The sequence below is a fragment of the Scardinius erythrophthalmus genome (assembly GCF_964197995.2).
Source record: "Scardinius erythrophthalmus genome assembly, chromosome: 5".
NCBI lineage: Eukaryota > Metazoa > Chordata > Actinopteri > Cypriniformes > Leuciscidae > Scardinius > Scardinius erythrophthalmus.
Genome location: NC_138225.1, coordinates 22,431,024 through 22,452,767, shown reverse-complemented (window position 1 = coordinate 22,452,767; position 21,744 = coordinate 22,431,024). Strand labels below are relative to the sequence as shown.

At 36.8% G+C, this 21,744-nt stretch overlaps 1 protein-coding gene across 1 annotated transcript; it reads right to left on the bottom strand.

The window, feature by feature from the left end:
- On the bottom strand, positions 1-2,500 carry ier5l (immediate early response 5-like). Its single transcript, XM_081365104.1, has one exon. It carries the CDS (start codon positions 2,138-2,140, stop codon positions 1,232-1,234), a length of 909 nt encoding a protein of 302 aa, XP_081221230.1. The 5' UTR covers positions 2,141-2,500; the 3' UTR covers positions 1-1,231.
- Between the last annotated feature and the right edge of the window lie 19,244 nt (positions 2,501-21,744).

The following is a 21,744-nucleotide window of genomic DNA, read 5'->3' as shown; positions in this document are numbered from 1 at the left end:
GTTTCATTTTTTATTAAGGTTATAAATTTTAAACAAATACTTTCTAAAACAGTTTTACCCGGTGATATACAATTTAATATGCACAAAAATACAAGAATACCAACAAAATATGGAGAATACGTCTGAAAACGTCTTTAATTCAGTACACATAGTGCTTATATAATGTGAGGACGTATGGCTAATTTATGAGATTGCCTTTTTAGAACAAAAGGTCTAAGTTTGTAGAAAATAAAATCAAACCCACAAAACCAAGCAAATGCTGGCATTATGAATTACTGTGAAGGCTTTAACTTTTTCTGAGAGTAAGGGGGCAGGAAATGGCTAATGCTGGAGACTTGGTTAGTCAACAAAAATACCTGGCTGGCAGATTAAATCACGGCGTGCATTATGGGAGTTGTAGTGTTAATTAATGGCCCCAACTTTCAGTGTTGATGAGGTGACTGGCATAGGCGAACTACAAACACACTCAGAGGAACTGGAGCTGTAGGTCAGTCAGTGCAGTCAACAAAACGCACCAGTCCTCGCCACTTTCAACAGAACAATTCATAATACAGAAAACAACAAACTCAGACAGGGAGGGGGTTCATATATTGCACCTTCATTAGCCTACTTGATTGCCCTGTATGATATTACAGAATGTAGTCTGTTGAAGCCAGTCCTCTTCCTGTAGCTCTACGTTAACAACAACACGAGCTCAGATATATAGTCTTGTTGTAGTAGTAGCCTGTTCTACTGGTAAACTGGTAGTCGTTAAAATGTTAGAAAATATGACACGACTGCTTAAAGTGTTCTGTGTGAGAAATAAGCGTGCAGTGGGTAGGCTTCTCCGTTTGCAGCCTGTTATTCCCAACATTACATGACTAGTAATGTTATTTTACAATACATCTTTGTGAAAGTTCCTGGGAAGGGGAGAGAAAAGAGAGAAACAATCCACGAGCGACACATTCAGAGACTTTCCATGTTTGTGGCCATAGCTAGCAGTCTGCGTTGGGTTTAAGGCAACGAAATTCAACTTCGTATTAAAACGTTTGCTGTAATATCGACATTTGTTTTAAAGGACAGGACATCACAAGTGGTAGGCTACAACCACTGTCCGCCACCCTCACTGAAACGAAACTAAAAACAAACCAAATAAAAAACGCTTAAATAACTTTGCTGCAAAAATAAAAGTCAATTTGTCTTAGACTCTGTACAATTTCATAAAGTATCTGTATTCGCATTAACCACAGAGTCAAAAGGCTACAATAGCTCTCGTCCAAGCCCCTAAACTCGCCAGGGCTTGTTTGCTACAGAACTGTCCGTTTAAGGCTTGCTCCAAGTCCGCTTGTCTGCTCACCAGTCCCGTAAACCCCGAGCCGAAGATCGAGATGAGGTTGGAAATGTTCGACGTGTCCAAATGCTCCGTGCACACGTATGAAGAGTCCTCGAATTTCGCTCTTTTGCACGGCGTAAAATCCGGCACCTCCTCGATCTCGGACACGTAGTAACCAAAGTCAAGCTTGCGTTTCTTGGCTGGGCTCTGTGCGCCCTGGCAGCATTGTTGGAGCGAAGCGCAGCAGTCCTGATGCAAATACCCGTTCTCTACTGTGGTAACGACATGCGTGTCCAAATCGAGCACTGTAGTTTTGTTGCAGTGCATGTTGTTTACCGGCGAAAAGTCACAGTTGGAAACGGGGTAGGCTTCCGCGCAGCAGCTGCGGTAGAACGAGGGATCCGGAGCTTTGCAGACCTCTTCGTTTTGGAGAGCCATGGGCACCGAGCAGGCGCTGCTGGGCTGGATGTGCTGCACCGGAGGAGCCTGGTGACTGACGGGCAAGAGCGCGCCGCAGAGGCTCGCTGACTCGCTCGCGCTGCCGCAGCAGTCCCCCGTCTGCTCCTCGCAGTCCTCCATCAAATCGAGCGGGTTCAGCTCCTGGATCTCGTTGCAGACGGTCATCACCTCCTCGTACTGCTGCATCCTGTAGATCTCGGCGTACTTCTCGTTCATGTAGACTTGCCTGGCGTTCCTCAGTACATAGGAAACCAGCAGGTTTTTGTGCAGCTTGATTCCTCCTCTCTGCGTACGGGAGTTGTGGATTTTTCGTAATGATATCGAAATTAGACTTTGTGCATCCACTGCACACTCCATGGTGTTGATCATGGTCGGGGTCGTGATGTTTTCCCACCGCTCTGACGAAAGTAACTAACTTTCTTTTAGTCAGAATCACGATATTTCGTTCGGGGACGAAGGCTTAAGTCAGCTCTGTGGAGAAACATTGAACGTGGTCGTTTCTGCCTCAACGTGTGAGCGAAGGCAATCATTAGCCTGCGCTTGCTGCCATAGTATATATATGGCGAAGAACTTTACGCCCACTTTACCTTCGGCCAATCAGGGGCTGAGAATATCGTTGAGTGACAAGCAAATTCCACCCAGAGGTTTTGATCTCGTCCAATCATAGAGAGGCGGTTCTTCTGTGCTATTCAAATTCCAAACTGACTTTACCAAACTGGAATGTTCTCATGAGGCGCATTGTACTTCGGAGTGCGTGCTCTTGTCATGTGTGCTGGAGAGACCACTTGAAGGATATGACATAAATTTGACTAAAATATCTATATTTCTAAATAGGATAAGCTAACAAGTAGCCTACTAAGCATAGTAAATTTGACACAACTGAAAAACACTGTCTGGATTATCAGTCATTAAAACTCTTTTTACTTCATTTTTGGCAATCGATATTTTAAGAACATTATTATTACCCATTTGCAACTTACATGTAACCCATATAGCATATGAAACGTTAAACCATTGATCATAAATATCATAATAAATATAAATAGGCTAAACATATTTATACATTATAACCTGTTTTTATGTCATATGGATTTAGTAAATGGGAAAACATTATGTAATGGAGGATTCAGACTCAAAACATAGCAAATGTATTGAACATATATGTATAGCCTTATTATTTTTCTCAAATATGCATTACCTAAAATATACAAGACGATGCAATTATCTAAAATGTCAAGATGTGGAATATCAATAATCTCAAATAATCCAGATAAGACTACAGATATTTAGTTCGAATTGAATATTATTTTTAGAAAGTCAAAACAGATGATGAATAAAGTATGCTCTAGAGTATTCATTTCAGCACAGATATTCATAAATATATTGACAGATATTAATTTACCCTTTGGTCTGATATATGTTAATTTATCCCTTATCAACAGATGACATGTATATTGTTAAACTACTGGGGTTCAGGACAGAAAGTACAAACTTCCACAAAGGACTGTAAAATATTTCCCCATCTTTCAACTCAAACTTTTCAACTTTGACTCAATAAAATTCAGAAAATCTGAATGCCCCGTCTAGTAATTCAGTCTGCACCTGCACAATGTGAAAAAAAGAAAGAAAAAAAGATAAAAAAACAGACAAAATTTTCTAAAAATCTCTCTCTCTCTCTCTCTCTCTCTCTCTCTCTCTCTCTCTCTCTCTCTCTCTCTCTCAATCACTCACTCACTCTCTCTCTGTCTCTCTCTCTCTCTCTCTCTCTCTCTCTCTCTCTCTCTCTCTCTCTCTCTCTCTCACACACACACACACACACACACACACACACACACACACACACACACACACAAACTCAGATTTTACAGCTCTGCATCTTAACATTGCCCAACTCTTTACACAAACAAGTAACCAACACACAAATTATACATAAATGATTATAACAGTATTATAGTCATGTGTTAAAGACATAATGGAATGTGAAACAAAACAGTATGTAAAGACACTGACAATTAAGTCGTTTTACAGATTAAGGTTGAGCTTATGACTTGCAATCTTATAATAAGAGAAAGAACAAAATATCATATCTGTGCTGAAGGAATCTTTATAATGTTAAGAAGTGATATTGATATAAATCTGCATGTTTAGAGCATAGTTTAGTTGGGTTTGGCAATGGGTTTTGTAATCCACAGAAAAGCTGGTACAGTAATGGTATGTAATAATTTACAGAAGAGATTTAGAAAATGATCTCTAACTAGTTTAATAATAAACTGCTGTAATGCAGCCCTAAAGGATACTATAGATAGAAGAAATACATGCAGATAAGTTGCTTTAGACCAAGAATGCAGACATATTCAGAGGATCAGTGTTTAGTAGTAAACCGTATACTAACTACCTAATAAATCTGCTGTGTCAATTTGGTCCTTTCATGCAACACATTTGTGCAGCAATGCATCCATCCACTCCATACTATCTGGACACTTAAGACATTTAAAATGTGTGAATGTCATTGCATTAGAAAACAAAATATCAAACCAAGTGGCATCTGCAAAGGAATGATGTAAACTAGCATTTCATTTTTGTAATTACTTTTAATCATCTAATCTCAGGGATTTCGGGTGGATAAATGAAGCCAGTTCTCCTCAATTTCATAGGTGTCCAAGCAGAGTTCATCACATTAACCCAATGTGATTTGAATGATTTGCAAATAAGTAGACTTTCTATCTTTGAAAGAACAGCATTACACCCTTTTGCTTTCCAATTACGCCAAGGGATGTTAAAGACATCAAAATTCTACCCAGATATTTACTGTGTGCAGACTATTAGTCCTAATGCAGGCTAATTTGGTCTAATGGGCCTCTAAACATAGAGCTTCACCTCTCTTTTAGTGTCATACCATTCTTTTATATATTCAAAAGTGACATGTCTAAGCAAACGTTTACAACCTTGTGTGTGCCATTCTTCATCCATCCATCCATGCTTTGATCTGAAAACCCCAAACAATCGTGCTTTAAAGTTTAAAAGGCATAGTTTTAAGTTTTAAAGTTTCTAGGCATTCTCACATTTTGTTTTAAGCGGGTGGGCTAAGGGTGTCACATTCAGTGATTGTGGTGTAAATGGCCCTATAAAACTTTTGTTGGATAATGAATGGATGTTTAAAGATCAATCAATTTAGGTTTCATTATAATTTAAAATTAAAATTTATTTAAATGTTTTTTTTTTAATAAATGTCTTTAAACAAAAACCTGTTTGTGCATAGATGTCGAATGTAAGCTAAACAAACATGTTAGCCTATATGTTGTAATTAATTTTTGTTTTCTCCAATACAAAGTTGCTCTATTCCTGCTTGAATGGAATACATTCACAATCTTATAATGAAATAGCCATCACAAGAACTAACGATTCTGATGAATTCACATATCATTAACTTGAAATTTTATTTTATATATTTAGCTTTTATATTTCATAACTAGTAATGAGCTAAAAAGAACATTATTAATAATTTAATATAAGTACTGCAACTGGCTACTGGGCAAACCAAGAGAGAGATAAAATACATATTACAAATATATGAAAGGGTATGAGAATGAGTATATTTGTATAAAAATGCTTAAAATTCTTAAAAATTATGAAAGCTAAACAACATTTGGAAGCACCTTTCTCACCTGAATCTAATTGAACTACTGTTTGTTCATCTTGGCCACACATAAACATTTGCTTGAAATGGAAGATTTCAGATCAAGATTTACATTCTTGCATCTTAACACCAGAAATTTTAGGTGAACTGAAGAGCTCTGCTGTACGAGTCTTTTACAGTGACATAAAAACATTTCTTTACAACACATAATCTCTTATGTCCTATAGTCTCATATGGAGTATCATACTCCAGCGACCGTGAATCATCAGTCAATGCTTTCTCTCCAGTTGTGATAGAGGTCACCGTCAGTGGCTATAAACTTCCATCATCAGAAAGAAAATGAATTGTCTTTTAAATGCTTCAAATGTAGGATTTACTATAGTATTTTCTTGTTAGTTGAGGCGAGCACCTCTTTCTGATTGTCTACTATAGGAGATGATTGCTCTTTACCTCAATAACATCCTTCAGTCAGGTCCAAACAAAGATTACAAAAACATGCTCATGCAACAACAATGCAGGCTATTTGAAAATACTGATTTTTAATAACTTACTAGAATGCCATGCACGGATAATAGCTACAATTTGAATACAATCACAAATCCATACATAATGTTTTACCTCGAAAGTTTGCGTTTGTATGACAAATTTGTGTGTTTAAAAAAAGGTTTAGCTATTTAAATTGCCTATAACTTTATGCGAATTTTTATGTGGACGGACTGCGGAAAGATGGCTATTGACATAAGCGCTTTCATTCTTCATTGTACATGCTCACTTTTGTTGTTGTTCTTTTCTGCTTAGGCTACTCAAATCAGAAAAACTTAGCCATAAACAGAATTTTAAAATATAAATTTTAATGAACGTCATTCTAAATTAAAAGTGAGAAAAACTACATTCCCCGGTCTTGAGGCGTCACTGAAGTCCTTTTATCACAGGAGGAGCATTGTGGGATTTGAAGTGTGATTTGCGTTGCTCAGGACACTCGCGGGCATTCTGGTGGCAGGAGGACCAGTGGGTGAAATATCAGGGCGGAGCTTTCCCCGCTTGGCAGATGGATGCCTTGTGAACTTAAAGGCAAAGTAATCAACTTAACATAAATCGCAAGATGCAATTTCCCAGGGTCGGACGCCACCATACGTTCTAGATTGTAGTAGACATCTTTTTGACAATAGTAGGCTAACTGACAAAGCTGATGAGGTGAAAGTAGGCTATATTCTGACATATCTCAAAAGGCATAAATGAATAACCCACGAGGCAAGTGCATTGATCTGTAACATATTTTTCTTAATCGATGTCTGGTAGATTTAGATACCGGTAGCGCGATGTTGCTTTGCACGGTAAGATGTTTCTGTTTGTGGATAGCCTATTTTTATTTTTTTTGTCAAACGAAAATGAGTTAAATGTCTTTGTTACATTTGGCCACGTTTTCATGTGCGCTTTTAAGAGAATAGTGACGGTTCACGTCCTTGACTAATAGCCTAAATAAAACGTTAATCTATAGGCTAGGCTATCTCGTTTTGCAAGTTGGATTATTAGCTCACTCACTGGTCATTGTTTTTAATAAGAAAGTAGGCTACTCTGTACATTCTTGTGGGAGAGAGTTTTTAAGACCAACATTTAGTCTTTTTTTAGTTTTTATCAGCCTGCTACTAAACACAAGCTGTCCCTTCTGCGTTTGGCTGTTGCGCAATTCACTTTCCTTTTTTTTTTTTTTTTTTTTTTTATCTAGAGCAGGAGCAACAGTCAGTGACAACTTACCAAATAACACTGCATATTCCATATATTCATGTAATGGTTTTGACTGATTCTTTGCTGAAATATTTTTAGCCCGGGTTCACAAATTGCATTTTATTTCCCCTTTAAGAGCACGGACTGTGTTGGGGAGGGAGGTGTCAAGCCCAGAGGCTGAATTTCGGCCAATTAAAGTCGCCGACCCCCTTTGCAACACGTCAGCCCGCTAAGGGAGGGCTCTGAGCGTGAGCAATGTGTGCGGTTTCCAAGGCAACCACTTGTCCTGACCTCCCCATCCCCATCCTCCTCAGGCAAGATTGGTTTCCATGGTAATGATTGTATCTCCCCGCATGTTTCTATTCCCGTAAAGCAGGCTGAGTTAACGGTCGGAAAGTAGCCTGCTTTCCTCCAAAGTCTATCGGACAATTTCCATTTGCATTAGTTCTGCAAGAAAATGTGATAATATGAACATGCGTGATATATAAGGCAGGGTGAACCCACATGTGATTATTCTCAGTAACCTAGATAAAGTAACGCCATTTATAAACTATACACAGCCTAAATACAGAGTTAAAAACATGAATTAATTGTGAAATACGCTGGGTTGAAATGATCAGGCTCATTTCAGGCTGGCTAATACTATTCTCATATGTATGGCAATAAATACACAGAACACATTTAATGATCTAATTAATTAAAAATAAAGAGCCCTGCTTGCAATGCTCAAGGTAGCAGGTAGGTTGTTGTTGTCTTTTTTTGTGTGTGTTTTTTTGTGTGTAGAATCAACGACTTTCTTAAGAAATGTTTGAGAGTTGATGTAATTTGTGACAAATGAACTCCCTGAGCAGCCTCTCCTGTCTGAGCCTTTCTAGCTCTTCTGGAATTTCAGCTTCCTGTAACCTGTTGAGACTCATCTGCATGCCACGGACCGAGGGTGTGTTCACTCTTCACCAAAGGGATGGGGGTGAGGGGAGGGGAACTGGAGAGATACAGAGAATGAAAGAAAGAGGGAGCTGTATCTCTCCCTCACACAGGTACACACACACACACACACACACACACACACACACACACACACACACACACACACACACACACACACACACACACACACACACACACACACACACACACACACACACACACACACATACGCGCACAAACTCTTTTTTTCTTGCTCTTTTTATCTCCAACACAGCACAAACACACACACATAGTATTTAGGTATTTGGTCTTTTTTTTTTGTAAAGAACGCACAACATTTTTGCTGTCCTGCTATTTTTTATTTAATTACATTTTATTTAATATTAAGTCAAATGTGCATTTTACTAGTCCTATTAACTGTGTTAAGTGGTTTTTAGTTTTATTGGTAACACTTTACAATAAGATTTCATTTGTTAGCATTAGTTAATGTGTTAACTAACATGAACTAGCAGTGAGCAATACATTTGTTACTGTATTTGTTAATCTTTGTTAAAGTTAGTTAATCAAAAATACAGCTGTTCATTGTTTGTTCATGGTAGTTCACAGTGCAATAACTAATGTTTACAACTTTTGAATTTAATAATGTATTAGTAAATGCTGAAATTAACATTAATAAAGATTAATAAATGCTAGAAGTGAAGTTCATTATAGTTCATGTTAACTAACTAATGAAACCTTATTGTAAAGCGTTACCATTTTATCTTTGAAGTTACTCTTTATATTTTTGTTGCTAAGGAATTTTGATTATGTATCAGATTATATGCATCAAAACATATGTCAATCACATACCAAACTAATCAGATTTAATTGAATAAAATAGAAAAATGAGCAGAAATCATCAATACGATTTTTTTCAGAGCTGTCAATATGTTCCAGAGAGCAGGAATTTCTACAAAATGTACATTTTCTCTATAATTTATAATTTCCAAAGTTTATGTGCGTATATCTCATTAAGTCCAATCTGTACCCTTTTTTTTCCAGAATTTAATAACTCAGAAGACTGTGTGCACCATGGAAAAACAACAACCATCTTAAAGGCTAGAAATAGGGTTTTTCTTTAGCTCTGTCCTTGATCTGGTAATCAATTTCATTGATTTTAACATGAATGACAGACTTGGTTCAGACCAAAGTGCACATAAGGACCCTGAGGATTTTAAAAATGCACAGACTTTGTAGTATTTTTTATTTTATTTTTTTACTTTAGGTAGAATATCATCTGGTTTCATTTATAATGAGACTTAAACACGGCTGTAGTTTTGCGTCTCACAGTGCCAGAAATTATTCTCCTCACTACCCTCTTCAGTCGAAGGGGGGTGCATTTTTGATGGCTTCTAGGTGGATATGGACATTGAGGTGCGCGCGCACGGACGCATTCACGCACCATAGGTAAACCTTTGCGCACTCACGTGGAATTCAACCAAAATAATTTAGTATAATATAAGCAAGTAAACAAAACAAAAGCATATATAATTTAAGTAGGCTATTTAAAATATTAAATATTAAAGTTAAGTGTTTACATGTAGGCTAACAGTTACTGGGCTATAGGTGAAGGACGCAAATGTTTATTTTTAAAAAAACGAACGACGAGCAAGCATATCCTAGAATTGGGTCTTAAAATATTTTATGAAATATATTATTCTAAATAAATTACGTTCTATAGTCCGGTAGCGACATAAGTTTAATGTTCCACATGTCAGGATGCATGTTTGACTTGCGTGCCTACTCCTCCCTCCAGCTCAACAGAGCTTGCGCGGGCTCGCCCACGTGTGCGCGCTGCAGGGTGACAGCGGAAGACAGAGAGGTTGTGCTGCAGCGCGCACTACTTTAGAAGCATAGGAATGAGCGAATTCGCAGCAAATGTTTTTCTTTCTCCATACTGAAATTCGCATCAGTCCGTTTCCACAGAAAAGTGAGCGCCCGTGGAAGTGTCAGGTACATGGGCATTCTCAAGAGTGCAGCTTGTGCCCTATTTTTATCCTTCAGCTTGTGTGCGTCATGAATCCAATGGCTGGTACCGTGGTGACACTTTGCGTTGATTTCGAGGTTCGCCTACTAATGCTCTCCTGCAGAGGGCCCATTTCTCCTTGAAGTGCTTAGACCGCTGTGTGTGTGTGTGTGTGTGTGTGTGTGTGTGTGAGAGAGAGTGAAATATTAGAACTAACAATTTCCCCCTGAAAATGCGAGCATCGAATCAGCTCTGCCAATAATGACATGCTCAAACGGCCAGCAGAAAAAAAGGACATAGAAGAGATATAAACAGAATATTTCTTTTTCTTTTATAGCAGTAAATGTATTCACATGTCAGCCGGTTCTTTATTAAAAATAAAAAGTGTTTTAAAATCGATTATATAGAATAAATGGTTATTTAATTAAAATAATCCTAGACAAGATAATGTGAATTAGAAACTGCATCTTGCAATTTATGCCAGCTTTTTTATGTACATTTTTATTTGTATCATATGTTTATGAGAATACATCATTTCACAGTCTGAAAACGTTATGAACAATATTCATCTTATGAGAATTTAGATTTTCAGTCTAAACAGACTGCATATGTTTTCTATGTTAGTACACATTTTCCTTTGTTTCTCATATGTTCTTAGTGTCTTCTTACACATATAGGCTTCGCACACAAGCTCGATGTACAGCAGTATGTTTGGAACGCAAAACAAAAGTGGCCTGCTCTCCTGAAACTTGCAGTGTTGGTTGCTGCTGGGTGCATTATGAGCCGCTGTAGGGAGTGTCTCTGTACTGAGGAAACTCTTCTCAGGAAGTGGCGTATGGGTTAGTTACATGTGCAGTCCACTATTCATACACTCCCTCTACTGGTGTCCACTCTGTCACTCTCCTGGTCAGTATTATTTGGCTGTTACCTTACAGAAGGCGAGGGAGGCGGGATTTGAGAGAGTGTTTGTATAGGCAACAATTGGTTGAATGTGAAATGATCTAATTTTAGACACATTGACCTGTTTATTTGACGTTCCTTATGTTGAAATAATTTTTTCAAGTTAAACTTTGACTGTTTCTTAATCATTTTTGAAAGTGATAATTAAAAAAAAAAAAAAAAGATATGACTCTAATTATTGTCCCTCATCAGTTTCAGGCCAATATTTGAGAGAGGACTGAAATCTTAATGTCATGCTTAAAGGGGTCATGAACTGCATTTAAAAAAAAAAAATGATTTTTTTTTTTTTTTTTTTTTTATGTTTTCTGAAGTTCACTTAAAATGATTTTTACATAAAAAATTGCCATAATTTAGAAATAAAAGGCCATTTCTACCCTGATTTTTGCTTTTAGATGCGTGTCTGCTGTGAGACTTCAATGTAAACGCCCATTTGCTAACATCTTTGATTAAGAACTAAGTATTACATTTGGAACTCTCTCGAAAACATTTACTACGTTTTTACTATTATAGCAGTCGAGATTAAAGTCCCCATGAAATCAAAATTGAATTTTTTTGGCATTTAGTACGAATATGTTAGCCTTATTTATAAGCGTGCCGTTGGCATTATCTATAAGCTAGTGTGCTACAAAACAATGACAAAATTCATATTTAGAAGATATAAGCATTCAAAATTTACAGTCTCTCACTTCCGCCAATATGGATCAGTGATTTTGATTACGTTATTCTGCACTTCAGCTTCTCATCAGATTTTCTGTCCAATCAAATGCTTTCTAGATTCTACAGAGTCCCGCCCACTACATTATAAATAGACGCTGAAGCTGTGGCTAAAATTGGTCACTTGTTCACACATTTACTATTTTCTACATGGTGAATGGCACATAGTGCACTTTATAGGGGATAAGGAACAATTCAGACAGTGTAAATATGCTTTCCAATGGGGTGAATAAAGTCTGGTTTCACGTTAGTGTCAAGTGAACCGCCGCAGCCGCACACTGCTCTGGTCCAGAGACACGACAGCACAGAGCCGATCATATGTGAGTCGGCGCAGACCAGTAAACGTATTGGACCCATTTGAATTCTGCACAGAATGCTATATTTTAAAGCGATATGGAGCTTTTTTAAGATAATTTTTTACAACTTTTACATCAACGCCTCTGGCCAAGCTGTGATATAAACTAAACGCTATTGGCAATTTAAAAAAAGGGGATATGTCCCACTCTGTCTTCCTGTTTAGTGGAAATTACATCAACACATTGAATAATGCTGCACGTTTCAAGGCACTTCAGTGGGCCTTTAACTAATCGTGAAAAATGTTGATTATAGCATTATATTTAGATCTACTCAGTGGCATGAAAGGTGAGACAGGGATAGCTTTAGGTCGGGGTAATGGGCGTCTACAACAGAAACTAACCCCTAACCCTACCCCACACACCCTGACAGACATTTTTTGGACCAATGATAAAGACCTTTCTCCAAGCCCCTACCTTTGATCGTGCCCATTACTGAAACCTGCAAACACCCACACTTGGGAAAGTTTTCAGCGATAAGCATTGTAGCCGATGACAGACATGTCTGTTGAGCACATGAATGAAGTGATCTCATCATTGCAACTCGATTTCTGCATCATAACTAACACAAACACTAAACACGATGTAAACAAGACCGTCATTTATTATATAGGGAATTTTGAAGAGAGTCCAGAACTTAGTCACTAAGACAGTTACACTAATGTATGCACTAATGTATAGTACTTGTGTGTGTCTTATTAACACAAATAAACTTGCACTGTTTGATTGACAGCTCCAGCGATTATAAAGGGAGCGTTCTTTGATCGCTTTCTATATATAATTAAGTCACAATTTAAATAACAGATTATTTAGAGAAACTAAGAGAAACAATGTGAAGTTGACCGTATAGTCACTGGCTTGATTTAATGACGCATAAACAGCAATAAATGATTTTGAGACAAAGAACGTCTGACTGTACATGAATCATTACATATCAGAAATCACTGATCACAGATTAGGCAGTAAAAGTAACAAGGTTTCTTGCATGTTGTTGCATTACTGTCGGGTCCATATCTTACAGTAAAGTAAGATAGTCTGTTAGCAAAGCCTGCGCTGAAATTGCGACTGATTTACCAAAGAATCCACAGTGAAATGGGCTGAACAAACAAATAATGCTCTAATGAGACATTCGCATAGTTGAGAATAAATAATCACTTTCCTAGCATTGGGATCCTTTGGAAAGTAATGTTATCTTTAGTCCAGTGATCCTGTATGGCTCCTCTCTCCTCGTCATCTCACTAAGTAGGTCGTTGATCTGATTCTGCAGATGCGGTCTTTCATTGCACTATTACGTCATAATGTGCCAAAATCCAAATGAGTAGTTTTCAGAGCTTGGTTTTATTAAAAGCTGTTTTTGGACTGACAAGGAAGTTTTAAGTTCGGAAACTTACAGGGTGTTTTTATAGCACAATGACCTCTTACATATCCAAAAGATCAAGGACATTTTGAAATTCTCAATTCATGACCCCTTAAAATGGCAGGCAGAAAAAAGGACATCTAAGGGATATAAACAGCCTTTTGCCATTTTTCTTTTAGTTTTATAGCAGTAACTTCATCCACATGTCAGCAGATTCTTTTTTTAAGCATGAAGAGTGGTTTAAAATTGATTATATGAAAATAAATGAATGGTTTTAGGCCAATATTTGAGAGAGGACCGAAATGTTAAAATCCGGCGATGTGTTCAGTGCAAAAGAAGCATTTCCTGTTCATAGTTATGAAAGCCAAGAGGATTAACGAGACATGTTTGTCTGCTGAGAGAAGTAGAGAGAGGAAGACGGAAAGAAAGAGAGGGGAGGGGGGTCAAAAGCAGACATCATAGTTGTGTTTCAGACTTTTTTTCACCCTGAAAATAGTTTTGTAAATTTGTGTCTTTCCCTTTGTTAGCAGAAATGCTAAATGTTATATATTTGTGTATATTGCTATAAATGTGTGATCTTTAAACCGAGAAAAACGTGAGACGTGGTCTTGGAGTTGGTGGAATCAGGTCAAAGAATTCCTGAACCATGTTCGGGAAATATGGAACACCCGGAATTCTAGGGGTGGGGCCATAGCGAGAGAGAGAGAGAGAGAGCACTCCATAAACAAATACTCCGGCAAATGTTAATCGAACACACATGCTCTCTCTCACGAAGAAGAGGGGGAGAAAAGGGAGGGAGCGGGTACTTTCCAAGTCTCTTAGAGAAAATCTCCCCGAGTTTGCAAAGTTCTTGTTAATCATGTGCGTCTCGTTCTGTTCTGCGAAGAGTGCAAAACTATCCGATACTTGAAACATTTAATTTATGCTTTTTATACTTTTTTACTTTTTGGCCTTCTGACAGATCCACATCTAAATAAAGCTTAATTTGAAAAAAAAAAAAAAAAAAAAATGCTGTTGTAAACATATTCGACAAACTGTGAACTGAAGACCCCAGACCTCATCGGAAATAGACAGACAGAGTTGCGTGCATCGATATACAGTCACTAATGCTCAAGGTGAAGCACTGTTTTTATCCTAAATGACTGCCTAAATTAAATGTCATTCACCTTTTTCTACAGTGTCAATATCTAAAGCAATTTGCTCAGAGCTTGCGACTGTATATAGAGCTCTAGAGTGGGTTGCCTGAATCTAGGGCAGAGAGTAAGTACTCCACTGAAGTCAGCACTTAATGTAGCACTAGTAAGCGCTCTTATTCTCATATGAGGGCCGACAATCAAAATTGTGCCATATTAGAGCTGCTGTCTATCTTTTTTTTTAATAAAAGCCTGTAAAGTCTATTTGAATATTTCAAGCATGAAATGTTTCACTTCAAATAATATAGTGTTATTTGTTTAAAATAAAATGTTACGAATATTTTTATTGTTAAATAAACGAATTCTTTAAAGCATAGTTCACCCAAAAAATGTAATTCTGTCATCATTTACTCATCCTAATCACTTTTGTTCTTCCATGCATTGAAAGCCTATAGGGGGTACTTATTTATTTTTTAGACAAAAACCGTTGAAACATTGTTTGAAACATCTTGTGTTTTTCAGAAGAAAGAAAGTCTTCAGGGTGAGTAAACAAAATGTTTAAAAACTATTCCTTTAATTAACAGCCTTCCGCTAGATTAGAAGATAGTCTGTGACATAACGTTGCTATGCAACAAAAATAATGACACACATACACACGCATATATAAACAGGAGTTATCAGAATAGACTTGTCATTTTTGTTGTGTGTATGTATGTTTGTTTGCCTTGGTTATTTCGTATTAGTCACATGTAAATAGTGTCACGTTCCTTGTTTGTAAAATAATAATAATAAAATAATGACACACTATGAGTGCTGCATAGTGATATGGCAAACAGTTTTTTCCACGCCGTAACTGTTACTATATAGTTGATTTTAGCATGACTTAAATGTTGGATTGATCGATCAGAAGCCAGGACCAGAACTATTTGTACACTTGTACATGACTATTTACATGACATCACGGTTTTCTACAGAGCGGCAATATATATATAATGAACTAAACAATAACTTTTTTACAACAAAAATGAAACGTCACTGAGCTTACTTAAGCTGGACTGTGACACTGTTTTCTTCTGGAAACTTTGTTGCATTATTTTCCTGTTATTTCTGTAAAGCTGCTTTGAAACAATTACAGTATTGTAAAAAGCGCTATACAAATAAAGGTGACTTGACTCGACTATACCATTTTCCACAAATCGCGGAAATCACGTTTTCCACAAAAATAAAAACTCTTTCTTGAACAGCAAATCAGCATATTAGAAGGATTTCTGAAGGATCATGTGACACTAAAGATTGGAGTAATGAATTCAGCGTTGGCATCACAGGAATAAATGACTTTTTTAAATATATTAAAATAGAAAGCAGGTTATTTGAAACTGCAGCAGTCTATCCGAAAATTAGGTCGAACAGCAGAGTCTGTCTTGGATATGGGGAAGAATGAAAATTACTACCATGAAGTTTTCCATAGCAATTTCAGGAGAAAGTTTTGAAAGACTGCATTCATAAATGTCTCTGAACATTATTATGAAGCTCTGTGCAAGTTTGCGCATGTAAGTTTGTGTGTTTGTGCCTTTTGTGTGCATGTATCTGCTAGTGTCTGTCTCTGTGCTGTGTACAGCTCCTCCAGTCCTCGGCTCACGGGGTGTGGGTGAGCCGTTTGAACTCGGTGGTTAAGCTGGGAGACTGAAATGAATGCAAGAGGAGCTCAGTCTCCTCTTTGAAGTCTGACACGGGGGGGTTACCCCTCCCACCAGGAGGGGCTTCGGTGGAGACAGAGAGAGAGAATGAGAAAAACTTTACTCTTGTTTTTTGTGAGAAACACTAGAGGTCCAGCTTGACTCTCAAATTGTCCGAAGGCCTCTGCTTGTTTTAATTACTTTCTCAGAGAATAGCTATGCTACTAAGCTACGCTTCCTCTTAGTGTCTCAGTCTCAGAAAACCTTTCAAAGCCAACAGTTCAGTTTTTAATATTGTATTACAAAAGTCTGTGTTTTAAAGTCATTGTAGTTTCTGGCTTTACATGGTACTTTATGTCTATTAATGAGACATTTGATTAATGTGGGAAAGTGAGAATGTCCCTTTTAAAGAAATTAGCACATTATTACTTAAAGACCTCCCACTCTCTCTAACACACACACACACACACACACACACACACACAAATAAGCATGCTGTGTCGTGTCTAGGAGACAACTAAAAGGGAGGCCCGGCCAGGTGTGCAGCGGGGACTGAAGATGATACAGGTATGAGCAAGCCCTTGACGGATCCAGCAACAGACTCGAGGACTCTGCTCTGGCTTGTTCTCCTTCATCTGTTTCTCCTTCTTCTCTACGGTGCTTTTAATTTTCAAAATATCTCTAAAAGTACAATATAGTTCCACACAAGTGAAATTATTTGACAAATAATTAGCAGAACTTAAGATTGTTCATATTTTTTCCACTACATCATTCAGAGATATTTTTGAAGTCTCTTTTGTCATGTTTTTCAGACAACAGGACATATATCAAGCCAGATTCAAATTTGTGTCCCCCATATGACCACACCAGCTCAGTGTGTAAAAGCATTTACAACTAGGCCACGGGAATAATGAAAGGTTTGATAAATAAAAGCTGTAGATATAGGAGTTCAAGTATTTCATGAAAATGTAAATTTATATTTATATACACTATACCTTTCAAAAGTTTGGGGTCGGTAAAATTTATATCAATGTTTTGGAAAGAAGATCTTACGCTCATAAGGCTGCATTTATTTGATCAAAAATACAGTAAAAACAGTACTATTGTAAAATATTATTACAATTTAAAAGAACTGTTTTAAGATTTTGTCCTGTAAAGTTTTGCAAAGCTGAGTTTTCAGTTGTCTTAAGTGCCACATGATCTTTTAGAAATCATTCTTGCTGCACAATTTATTATTATTATCAATGTTGAAAACTGCTTAATATTTTTCTGAATTTCCGTGATACATTTTTTTTACAGGATTATTTGATGAATAGAATGTTTAAAAGAACAGCATTTCTTTAAAATACTGTAAAAATATTTTGTAACAAAAATGTTTTAACTGTGACTTTTGATTAATAACAGTGTCATTACTGAATAAAAGTATACCGACCACATACTTTTAAACAGTACTGTAAATAAATACATTTTAAAGCAAATATATCCTTCAGCTCCTCTGGAAGAACTTGTTGGTAATAGTGCAGAAGTCATGGGATAGATTCACTTGAACTCATACACTTTATATCTTAAACTCGCTGTCAGTTGCTTTGGATAAAAACATTTACATTAGCACATTTGACTTGCTCGGAAAGATCCAGTGTTTTGTTTTTGGTTGCAGTACCTGACCAACAACTACCAGCATTGTTTCCCGAGCTCTGCCACACCCTCGCGGAGCCCGGGGCCCTATGGGTCACTCTATCCTACTGTCCTCATGCAACACAAAGACTTCCCCAGGATACCTCATTGTATGACACATGGACGGTATAGGTCTCAGTTTACTTGTTAGATTCAGGAGGTGTGGCCTTAGAGGAGGTTTTTGCCAACTGACAGCATCAGGGCATCCAAAAACAATAGCAGACAGCCATTTCTGTGTTTTAACTATTCAAAGATGCCTTTAAATACACTTACCGGCCCACTTTATTAGATACACCCGTTCAACCGCTCGTTAACGCAAATATCAGCCAATTTGATGGCAGCAACTCAGTGCATGCACGTACATGATCAAGAAGATCTGCTGAAGTTCAAACTGAGCATCAGAATGGGGAAGAAAGGTGATTTAAGTGACTTTAAACGTGGCATGGTTGTTGCTGCCAGACGGGCTGGTCTGAGGACTTCAGAAGCTGCTGGTCTACTGGGATTTTCACACACAACCATCTCTGGGGTTTATAAAGAATGGTCCAAAAAAGAGAAAATATCCATTTGCCACCACCATACCCTATAATAAAGTGGCCAGTGAGTGTATCCACTGACTGAGAGATTCCTTTCTGATATTCATGACTGTCTAAAGCCAAGACGGTAAAACAAGGCATTTGCAAACACATCTATTTGTGTTCGAAATGGACCTTGGTAAATGAAGTAAATCAATCAGCTCTCCATGTTCTTTTTCATGTGGACATCCTCTGCTGCTTTTTTGTTCTTCTGAGTAAATTCATCTGTGTTGATGTGCATATAAATAGTTTGCTGTTTTCCCATTACAGTCGTCTATATATATATGTTTGTGTTTCTGTGTGTGTATGTGTTCAAGGACGTGTCAGGTGTTTACACACACTGTAGATGCAGTAACTTTGGTGCCTCCAGTGGCAGATTGATGATGGTGTCTTTTAAACAGTGATTGCACACGCAAACGCTTTGAAGGAGGTTAGATTAGATTTTACCTACAGCTGTAAAAATGACATTTAAACATCTTGAAATTTTCTTCTAAAGTGAGCAAATAGCAAAAAAAATCATATTCCCCCCCCCCCCCCATTATTTTTTTTTTTACATTTTTACTTTACAAAATGTATAACTAATCTATGTATTAGAAAGTGTATGTTGCAACTATAATGGTAAAAATCTGCATGTTTGTAGGTTCATAGTTTTTTTTTTAACACTCCAGCAGCCAAATATGTTGAAATGCATCTTATTTGATTGAATGCAGTGCAGAATCAAACAGTGTATGTAGAATGATTGGGCTTTATGATATGACTGACATTATCACTGTGCGAGTACAGAAGAGCAACACACATGAGTCTCTGTGTTACTTTCTGAGAATTCAACCATAAAGTGAAAAATGATAGTTAAAATATCTGGATTTTATACTTTCGTATTTCACGATTTTGTGTACAAATATTTGTTTATGTTAGGTGTAAGATGTACTGTATGAGAAATAGCTTTCAGACCACATCTATAGTTATTTAGTGGGAAAATATTACTTTAAAAAAAAGCAAGTCAAATTCAAGTAAATATTAATAATTTCAAGAATTAGCCATTTTAGTTATAAGGTTAGAGAAAGTTCATGCAAAATAATTCAGTTTAACTGTTTGCATGTGCCAGTATTTTCAAATTATTAATTATAATCTTCAATATACACTATTAAAATATATATTATAAAACACATAGTTCCAGTCCTGCATGGCTTCTGACTGTGTCAGTGTTCCAGCCATATAATATGTCATGTCCATCCATCCGTCCGTAGTATTTTTATTATTTGTGCAATATAAATAGGTTTTTTTTTAGCAGCTTGAGTTACTTGAACTACAAAATATTGTCCTCATTTGAATTTTAGTACAGACGAGATATTTTGTATTGCACAGTTGTGTGTTGAGGTTACTTGGATGGATGGAGGTATACTATTTGTTACATTTAGCAAAGCTTTAGCAGAGTTTACATTTGCATCTTAACCATGATCTTAACGTTTACCTGTTTACAGTAGTTGTGATTTCACCAACATGTTCCGGGATCAACATCTTTGTTGATCCTGAAACAACATTCCAATCAACTAATCAGATTTGAAGGACAAGTCAGTCAACAGTTTATGTCAAGTTTAGGCTTACAAGGGTTAGGTGCTTCTATCAGTGTTATTCACCTATCATTTCCCAAGAAAAAGTAAAGGGTTGGTTTAGGGGTAGGGATAAGTTTCAAACAGGAATATTGTTTCAGGATCAACAAAATATGTTGAACCAAGAACATGTTTTACTTGGCAAAATCACGGTGACCACCTGCTAACCACAATTGACAAAGCCAGAAGCAATTGTAAAATTATGATTTACTGAGAGGTACAATTTACAGAGGAAATGTTTTCTCTGTTTCACACAAGGTACATGTGTGTGTGTGTGTGTGTGTGTGTGTGGCACTCATAAGAAGGGGCAGGTCTCATTAATCCATTTTACAAGCCAGAGATGAGGAGCGATATAGCACAGATCCTGATTTACAGCCTGTGAGCTTCAGTGAGTGATAAAATATGTTTACTATCCTCCTACATGTAAACCCCAGCTCCCCACCCCTCCAACTGTGCCCAGACAAAACACCAGTTACACTGACAAATGCTGGCATATAATCAAAGACTCGTTATCAAATCATCTAAATTAATCTAAATCGGAATATAAATGTCCAAAATCCAAATTAATAAAATTTCATCTGACCCTTAACCTTAGTGCACTAGTCTTCTACTCTAATTTCCATTTAATTCATTCGGTCCACGCTCGTTCTCTGTCTTTAATCTCTGGCCTAATCACCATTCGTTGGAGAACACCAATCTGTAGTATAATTTCCACTAAGAAACATCCATCCTGACCTGGACTACCTTTTTCTCATTTTGAATGGATAATTATAAGAGAAATTGAAAAGTCATGCAGCAGAACCCGTTGAGAACTAAGACTTCAGGTGATTGTCTTGATTAAATACTTCTTAGTAGCTTGTGATATGAGGTATGGATGAGCTTCTGATCTAAATTTCTGTTCTTTCTCCTGTTATCTAGACCGGTACCAGACAAGCCCATGGGCACTGTTCATTTTTACAGTTTTTGTCTTTTGATGAAAATATATACATTTAGTCAATATTTTGTCAATATTTGCACTACTTCTCAAAAGTTTGGGGTCAGTAAGTTTGTTTAATGTTTTTAGAAGATGGTCTGCATTTATTCGTTTTCTATTTTAGTATATTTTAAAATGTATTTATTCCTGTAAGGGCAAAGCTGAATTCAGCATCATTACTCCAGTCTTCAGTGACACATGATCCTTCAGAAATCATTCTGATAATGATTTGGTGCTCAAGTAACATTTCTTTCATTATTTTGGTGGAAAAAGTGATGCACTATTTCAAGATATATATATATATATATATTTTTTTTTTTTTTTTTTTTGATAAATAGACATTTATTTAAAATAGAAATCTTTTGTAACAATGTAAAAGTCTTTACTGACACTTTTTACCAATTTAATGCATCCTTGCTGAATAAAAATAATTGCTTAATAAAAAAAAAAAAATGTTACTGACCCCAAATTTCTAACGTGAGAACTTGTGAAAAATCTGAATTTTGAAATACCTTCATGAGTAGGCTACACCATGTTGTGAATTCTTGAGGCTTTAGTTTTTCATTGTCCAACATTGTCGATTTTTCTTCTTCGAAAACATTGCATTATGAATATCTTGTGGTACTATTTTTTTTCCCGTCATATTTTCATCATCAA